At 40.8% G+C, this 9,268-nt stretch overlaps 1 protein-coding gene across 1 annotated transcript in view; it reads left to right on the forward strand.

Annotated features, from left to right (window-relative positions):
* PVRL3 (poliovirus receptor-related 3) overlaps positions 1 to 6,655 on the forward strand; it is a 136,339-nt gene extending 129,684 nt beyond the window's left edge. Inside the window, exons 8-9 of the mRNA XM_010852723.1 lie at positions 4,575 to 4,637; positions 5,429 to 6,655. Coding sequence (XP_010851025.1) covers positions 4,575 to 4,637; positions 5,429 to 5,608 — 243 coding nt within the window. The 3' untranslated portion in view covers positions 5,609 to 6,655. The remainder of the gene's footprint in view (positions 1 to 4,574; positions 4,638 to 5,428) is intronic.
* The last annotated feature ends 2,613 nt before the right edge of the window (positions 6,656 to 9,268 follow it).

Below are 9,268 nucleotides of genomic sequence, written 5' to 3' on the forward strand. Positions count from 1 at the left end.
AGTTATCTTTCCTTTTCTCCTTGTTTTTCACTTCTCTTCTTTACACAGCTATCTGTAAGGCCTCCTCAGCCATTTTGCTTTTTTGCATTTCTTTTTCCTGGGGATTGTCTTGCTCCCTGTCTCCTGTACAATGTCATGATCCTCCGGCCATAGTTCATCGGGCACTCTGTCTATCAGATCTAGTCCCTTTAATCTATTTCCCACTTCATTGTATAATCGTAAGGGATTTGATTTAGGTCATACCTGAATGGTCTAGTGGTTTTCCCTCCTTTCTTCAATTTAAGTCTGAATTTGGCAATAAGGAGTTCATGATCTGAGCCACAGTCAGCTCCCAGTCTTGTTTTTGCTGACTGTATAGACCTTCTCCATCTTTGTCTGCCCTCATAGTCAGCAAAAGAGTCTGAAATGCAGTACTTGGATGCAGTCTCAAAAATGACAGAATGATGTCTGCTCGTTTCCAAAGCAAACCATTTAATATCACAGTAATCCAAATCTATGCCCTTACCAAGACCTTTTAGAACTAACACCCGAAAAAGATATCCTTTTAATTATAAGGGACTGTAATGCAAAAGTAGGAAGTCAAGAAACACTTGGAGTAACAGGCAAATTTGGCCTTGGAATACGGAATGAAGCAGGACAAAGCTCGTAGAGTTATGCCAAGAGAACACACTGATCATGGCTTAGTTTATATTCCCTTATAATCTTAGGAACTGAGAGAGGATGGATGGTCCTTCAGCAGGTAATGAGTTTTAGTTATCTTGTTAAGCTGAAGTTTCAAGAGGTATATGCCCTTTTAGAATTTAAGATGTTGAAGTTTTAATAGATACTATCTTTTCATTTATCTCTGAAGATGGCAGATGCTTGAACATATTGTCATGCCAAGAGGTAGGAATCCATGGCAAATATGCGTGAGAGAGTTGAAAAATAAGAGAACGATAGGGAAGTTCTTGTAGATGTGGGAGTGATCTGCAGTAATTTTCTCTAGGCTTAAGAAAATTGTAGAAGAGGCGGATGGATGTCAGTTGGGGCTAGAAATTGGAGGGAACATGTTAGAGAAACATTTGGGAAGGTAAGAGAATGTGTTTAAAAAATAATGTTTAAGGTTTATAAATTAGAGTAAAAGAATGTGAGCAAAAGGAAGACATGGAAGGAAGTATAAGAGTATTTTGAGGATGAAATTATGATATGAGAGAAGACCAAAAGGATTCTAATTCAGTAGGGGAATAATGGTTTCAACTGGAACTCTAGTTTGTAGTTTTTCCACTGCCAGAGCAAGCAGTGTCCAGTGTGATTGTAGACTTGTTGACAATAGCAGCTTGAAATCTTGATTCTGTTTATCACTGAAAATAAACTTTAGTAACTCTTAAAGCTCTGTTTATGGGGTTTTAAAGTCTTATCTAAACAGAAAGAATAAAATATAACACATAGTAACATGTGGAAATTTATTTTTGAGTCAGAGAAAGTAAAAATATTCATTATGATAATACAATTTGAAAAACTAGTTTGTTAGTACCTTGGAAGACAGGAATGAAAATCTACATGACTTTAGTGAATCAGGAAAGTAAGTATGGGTTGCAGCTCAGTAGAAATTGTTACAAGATAGTACATGTAAAGTAGGGAAGTCTAAATATGTTTTAGAGATTCAGACTCTCTCAAGGCTTTCTGGGAAAAAAACACAAGAATAATAATATATACCATATATCCACCAATTAAAATACCATAGGTTAATTCAGTTTACATATGCAAAGCACCAGTCACATGTGAGGTATCATTTAAGACACTTTTCTATATATTCTTGTGATTAAATTTTTTAGAAAGTCAGATATATAACATTTGGAGTAGTTATGGACTAGCAGAAAGAGAGCGCATTTATCAGCCACTATAAAATTAAGTTCCTAAGGTATCTGGTCAGAAGCTAGATGCCAATACATGGCAGAGGCAGGCATCCATAGTCTTTGTCCCTAATGCAGGGCCATCCCTAGGACGTGTGGGACTTCTGTCTATATAAAGAATTTGACCAACTGTTGTATTACAAAATTCACGGACTCATGTGAGGTGTAATGATTTATTGATAGAGAATTACAATATTAGATAGAGAATAAGAACTTAACATTTGCTGATTGTCCAGTCAGTGAAGGTGAAGACTGCTCGTGGTGTCCAGGCACCATTTCTTCCTGCTCTGTCCTAGGAACTCTCTTTTCTTGTCCAATATTTTCAAGTGTACTTGCTGATTTTAAAGCTCAGGCCATGAGAAAAGGGGTAGCTATGCTGTTCTTGCTCATGAAGCCATGTGTGTATGTGTTAGTCATTTAGTCGTGTCTGACTCTTTGCGACCCCATGGACTGTAGCCTGCCAGGCTTCTCTGTCCATGGAATTCTCCAGGCGAGAATACTGGAGTGGGTTACCATTTCCTTCAGGGGATCTTCCTGACCCAGGGATCAAACCCAGGTCTCCTGCATTGTAGGCAGATTATTTACTGTCTGAGCCACCCATAAAGCCATGGCTTATCTAAAATAGCCAGGAAACAAAAGAAAATGCTAATTTTAATTTTAGGTGTTTTTTTTTTTTTTTCTGAGTCTATTTTTCTTGGACCAGGATCAACTATGTAATTTGTAGTCTCAGTGCAAAGCAAAATGCAGGGCCCTTTGTTTAAAAAATAAGATTTTCAGTATGGAGACTGGGTTCCTATATGGACGTAAGAGGTTTGGCCTCAATGAAACGTGTCCTCATATTCTCCTGCCAGCCGCCAGATGCTCTGTGGTGTGGAGGGCATGCACTCCTGACCCCAGACTTCCCTGTACCAGCACTCAGGCCCCTGGCCAGGGCAGAGGGCAGCAGCAGTCACGGGACAGGGGAAGAGAGGGGAAACTGGGAGGGTCTGGGGGTGGCAGCCAAGAAATCATAGACAAGCAGAAGGAGGCAGGACACCCTTGGGCTGAAGTTATAGGTCCCTGAAGCATGCTCTGTTGTCCTTTTGGCCATTTACAAACCACAAATTCATAATAAAATCATTAAGCAATCTAAGGTGGCAACCACAGAACATTGAACCCCAAAGTGGGACCCTTCTGAGCACAAGGCCCCATGTGATTGGTCCATGGAACAGGCCTTGCCTTGAATTTTTACCATTGTGTACTGTGAGTATCAACTGATCATGCCAAAAGCACCCCAGAGTCATGCAGAATGTGACGGGGGAGCAAATTTGTCACAGATATCTTATGCTTTGGATAACGTGGCATATGACAGAGGATATCAAGAATTGATAGTTCATATTTCAGTGAAGTTATTAGTTAGTGATTGACTTATTATTATGAGAGACCCACAGGCTAGGGTGTGGGTTTGGAGGAGGATGGCCAGGAAAGGCTCGCTAGGATTGAAAGATAAAAACATTAGGAACTAAAAAACAGATCATGATGTCTGCTATAATAGAGGTATAAATAAGAATAAGAACAACAGGAAAAGTAGGAGTAAATAAATTAACTTTGATGGGTACTGCAGAAAAGCCTTTTAGGAAAAAAAAAATTGACTTTAGTCTGGCCAAGATTGGTAGTATTTCAAGTGCCAGAGGCTAAGTGGCAGACATTCCAGACTAAAAAGACAGCCTAAGCAAAGACAGTGAAATGAAGAACATGCTGATAGATGTGCCCACATGCTGGGATTTTCAGGCATTCTTGTATTACAGTTCTTGAACGTCTCTTTTCTAGGCGCAAGCAGGGCTTATAAGAATATAGGTTTAGGAATCAGACAAAGCATCCACCACTTACAAGCTGTGTGACCAGAGACACCTTACTTAACCACTCTGAGCCTCTGTTTTAGTCATCTGTAAACTAAAGACCTGGGTTTTACAGAATTATTATAAAAATTAAATGAGGTAATGTCTGTAAATACTCCAGCCAGCACCCTCAGTCCAGTGAAGGAGAAAGCAAATAGATGTGAAAATTACACATGCTGTGAAAATACAGAAAGGAAAGTGACTCTCTCTGCCTGAGGGTTTTGTGCTCTGCTTCCTGAAAGAGATGATATTTGAACTTGGGGCTGAAAGGTAAGTATGTGTTTATAAGCCAAGGGGAAGCTGAGAAACATTCTCTCAGGCTGAGGTTTAGAAATGATGAATCCCTTTTATGAGCTGTTTGGGGTTGGGAGACAAGGAGTAGCGAGAGGAAGAGAAGCAGACCATATATACATCTATAAATAAAAACAGAATAACCTTTCATTACCACCCCAAACCCCTTTTAGCCGATTCAAAATATCAGCCTCTTCCACCAGGAAGAGGCAAGAGCCCTTCTGTGCTGAGTGCTCCCTTGAGTAAGATGCAAACCAGTTTGCATGAGAGCTTCTGTAGGAGATGTTCTGTGCATTTTCTTCCTCTACAAGAAGGCTGGAGCTGAGAGAGAGACAACACTCAGGAAATGCCGTTGCTTTTCCCATCCTCACGTGAAACAGTTTGCTTCATTGGCAGACATTTAACAAGACACGGTTGGCTCTTTAAAATAGGAGTCTTAGTGGTCTTGGTTGATCTGTTTTATCATGTGCTTTGTGCTTTAAAGTGCATGTCTTTTTCTGTCTTCTCCCTCCAGACTGAACACTTGCCTCTGCAGACTCAGTTCAAAGAAAGAGAGACTGGAAATGTCCAGCACCCTGTGAGTAACATGATCCTCTAACGGGGTCAGCCCAGGTGGAGCCAGTGACCACCATGTTTATTAAAAGATCATTTTATTTCCATGCAACTTCATTTTCTTCCCCTCTGCTATCTGAGCACCTGTAGTGTGATTTCGTAAAGTCCTTGAGCTGGTTTATTCCTCTTAGAAGTAATCAAGTTATATGAAACCAATAACCTGACAGAGGATCAGTACCAGCGACAACACAGAGCACCAGGGAAGTTCATTTTATGGTGTCAGCTGTGACCCAGAGTCAAGCAAGGAAGAAAGGTCAAGACAAGAGGCTGTTTTTTGAAAGCACTTCTTATTCTCAGCCATGTTGGGCATACAGTCAGATACTACCTATGCATTTCACTGTATCTCTCCCCTGATTCCCCATTTCTGAATCCTGAGGCTTCTTTTGGTTTGGTTTTGGTTATTTAATTTAAATCTCTGTATTATCTCATGCATGGATTCCAAGCTTGAGCCTTGCTGAGAGACTCCTGCAGTTCACAACCTTGTTTTTCTCCAGTTTACCTTAACTGATACCAGTTCCAAATTTCGAAGCCTGAAACTGACCACAGTCCCCATTAGTCACAGTTTTCTGTTTAGGAGATGCCATCACTCTTAGGTATTATAAGCAACAAGTGACTAGAAAATGATAAGCTGTTGACACCTTGCCATTCAATAAATAGCTTGTGTGTAATGAATTCTGTGCTTGCCTGTTTTCACCCAAGAGCTAGAAAAAATGCAAACAGCTGCTCAACTAATGTAAGCAATGTTTGAATTTTTAGAATGGACTGAATAGCAGGAGATTCGACTGTGAAGATGAGAATCCAGTGGGGGAGGACGGGACTCAGCAGATGTACCCCTTGTATGATCAGATGCGCTACCAAGACGGGAGCCCTGGCAGACACCATCCATATAGCGACCTGGAGGGAGTCTACATCAATCCCCGGGAACATTATGTGTGAAGGTCCTCTTTCTCCAGTGCTGTTTTAACAAATGTTTATTCTTAGATTGGGGGGAGAGAAACTGAGGCCAATAGTTATGATTTTATTCTCTTTCATATAAAGCAATCCCAGTCTAAGTGTATCGGAAGTTGTGATGAATGACTTGGCTCCAAGAGCGAATTTCTTTCTTTCATTAAGAGTTTCTTAGCCACCAGCTGTGTTTGTGAACTTGACTCTAGCTTTGTGTGTTTCTGTGATGATGGCGTTTAACTACTAACACTTGGCCTACAATGACATGTTCATTTAAAAGTAGAGCATCTGCCTGGGATGACAGCAGTGATTCTCCAGAAAGAAAGGCCCCAGCTGGGAATATTAACCTCACTGGGTCTCAGGCAGACCAACCTGTTCATTTGTAATTCAAACAGGCAGAAAAAAGAGCTCAGAATCCATCTCACTAATTATGTCGTGGAATTTGGGCTTTCCTGACTTGTTTAGTACAGTTAACAATACCTGCTTACAAACAAGAGGCTAAGAGGCATACTTTATTGTTTATCCCAAAAACATAACAAAAGGCAGTTTAAACCTTCAGGTCTGTTGGTTGCTTTTATACTCTTGTGATATTGTACTGTGTGTTCCTTCTTATGATCTCAGGATCACCAAGGTCCTGAGGGATGTATATTTCTTGCTATCATCAACCTAGTCTTGATGAACTGTGTGCTTACCAAGGTTCTTCTCTTACTCGGTCATTGTTCCCACAGTTCTGTTCTTTGCAGTCCAGATTAGCCCATTTCCCACCTGTTAAAATCTAAAAGCCCTTTCTAAATGGTGGACAGCCTTGAGCCTTTTCCCTCTTTTCTGTGGTATTATATATGACAGGCTCAGCTTTCACTGCTGAAATTTCTTTCAAACTAATCCTGTCCACACAGGCTTCAGCTACCCTCTGCATTCTTCAGACTTCTTATTGTCCATGTTTTATCTACCTCAGGGGAAAAAAAAAAAAAAAAGCCTGATGGAAAAAGCACCATGAAATAATCCTTGCTTTTAAAAGCCAGGTCAAAAATTTGAAAACCTAAAAAAAACAAAAAAGCTGCATTAATATGGCCTGTGTGCTAAACCCACATGTGGTCCTTGATCCTTCCTCCCCATCTTTACCTGGTCAATAATAAGTGTAAAGAGATGCTAATAGCAGATATTACAGTGACTGGCTTACTAGTGTTTTCTACAACATCTTGGTGCCTGCCAGTGTCTGTCTGGAATTTTCTCACTTCCCTTTGCCAACTTTCCCTCACTGAGCTTTGAAGGTAGCAATTATAATGGGGTGAGCAGAGTGGGGAGCATAGGTACACGTGCAAGTGTCAGTGTCCCGTCCTCACATCTTAGACAAGCATTGCTTTACTATGTGTTCTGGAAGCTTATGGTTCTGTCACAGATATGAAAACACTGCAGACTTGTCATATATTAGGAAAGAGTGACATAAGCACTGAAATAAAATAGTACACATTTCCAACCTAAACTTCAAGGGATAGGAGAATATTAACATAGATTTCTACTGGGATACCAAAGATAAGTTATGATTCACATTCCTCTGACTCTCTTTCTTGCTTGTGTATTTATTTCCTTTTTTCAGTTGCCTTGCTTTATCAGAAAAATTATCCAAGTTGTTCTACAGTAGTAATACAATGCCACCCTCCTTTACATGGATGACCAGCAGTTCTGTAAAAGATTATAGTTGTCACTGCTATTTACTTGCTAAGTCATGTCAACTCTTTGTGACCTCATGGACTAGCCCGCCAGACTACTCTGTCCTTGGGATTTCCCAGGCAAAAATACTGGAATGGGTTGCCATTTCCTTCTCCAGGGGATCTTCCTGACCCAGAGATGGAACCTGCATCTCTTGCACTGGCAGGCAGATTCTTTACCACTGAGCCACCTGGGAAGCCCCAAAAGATGATAGTTAAATGGAATCAAAGGGTAAATACCAGGGACCATCATTGCTGTATCACTGCACTACCTCAAAATAAGTTCACTGCCCTTGCTAGCAAGCTGGCCCAGAAAGAAGGTACCTAACTTTATTACTTGAAATCCCATCAGTGAGTTAATGTAACTGAAGGTATAGGGATCCTTGCAATGTCTTCCAGTAGAAAGTTGACTCTAGACAGAGCTCTCCTTGATAAGGAAGTGGTTTATACATACTGGATGTTACAGTGGAAGATACTGAGGTGCAGTCACTCCTTTAGTGAGCTTTAAAAATGGGGGATGGTTTCTTGGGTCCTGGTGGGGAGCAAATTGTTGGATTAGTGTTACAAAAGAAGACCTTGGACCTCAAGGGGAAGTGAGATGTCTTCATTGGCACTAGGGAAAGAGATTGGAAGCACTGAGCTTCAGAACCCTTTGACCTGTATTTCTGCCTCCCTACCAACAAGTAGCCACTATTGCAAGTTTTTACATTCTTGGTGTAATTGTAGAAAAGAAATCTCAGGGTGTAGACACCTCTTGCAACAGCCAGCTAGTTCAATATCCTCTTTGCTTCTCTGTCAGCTATGATATTTCTTTAACAAACTGGTAGATTTTATAGCTGTTGGCCCCTTACATGGGTCACAGAAGCTGTATAATTGCTTATCCCGGTGCCTTCCATCTGTTCTCTCTAAATACTGAGGGGAATAGAATGGAGCTTTAAAAGGGTTTGATCAACAAGCTCCCTCAAGCAAAAAATGCCATCCAAAATTAGCTTGTTGATCTCTAAAATTGGAGTCTAGACCACTTGAGGATGGACAGTTAAATTTGGAAGTCAGACTCTTCAAGGTCCGTGAGTGAGGCTTAAGGATGTAAGCCACAGCTGATACTAGATACTCTTCTCATAACTGGTTTATTAAAACACACTGAACCAGAAATAAATCCCAGAGTGCTTATCCACTTATGCTTGCAGCTTTGCATTTCAAGGGGGAGTGTGCATGCTCCATCTTAAACAGCCTTGATTTTGTAGATAGCCTAACCTCCAGGAACATGCATCATCGCTGCAATAGCAGATCACCAGATTCTTTGCACACCACACTGAACTAGTGTCAGCATGACTTAGGATTGCTGTGACATAATGGGATAAGAATTTAGATTAATTCTTAAAAGGCAGTGGTTTGTTTTCTCTTCTATGAGGGCTCCTCTATCCTTGGCTTTCTTATATGTTCTATTCAATTTTAGAACATGTAAGAAGGCCAAGGATAGAGGAGCTTGGTGGGCTACAGTCCATGGAGTCACAAAGAGTCAGACATGACTGAGCAACTGAGAACACACACGTAAGAAATAGTGTCAGAACCTGCTAGTTAACTTTGAAGACTCTTACCTGTCCTTGGCTTCCCTGCAACATGCACATGTGTGTGTGGGGGGCGGGGTGGTCAGTTGAAATGAATGTAGAAATGTCAGGGCCTCTACCTGTGGTGTAGTTCTGTGCTTCTCTTGTTCCTGGGCTGAACTGGCAACACCCTTCATCCTTAGGCAATTTGCAGAAACTGTTGTTTGTAAGCCTGTTCAACTGTGGACTATGCTTGGATTCATCTTATGGCCCTTGAAAGGTATTTGTGTTCCTTCCATTAAAATTGTTGTAAGCTGGACTTTATCAGTTTGGTCACTTGCAATTATTAGATGATTTGGTGGGTTTCTGACTGATAGCTCAGTTGGTAAAGAATC

The sequence above is a fragment of the Bison bison genome, unplaced genomic scaffold, assembly GCF_000754665.1.
Source record: "Bison bison bison isolate TAMUID 2011002044 unplaced genomic scaffold, Bison_UMD1.0 scf7180017864314, whole genome shotgun sequence".
Taxonomy (NCBI): domain Eukaryota; kingdom Metazoa; phylum Chordata; class Mammalia; order Artiodactyla; family Bovidae; genus Bison; species Bison bison.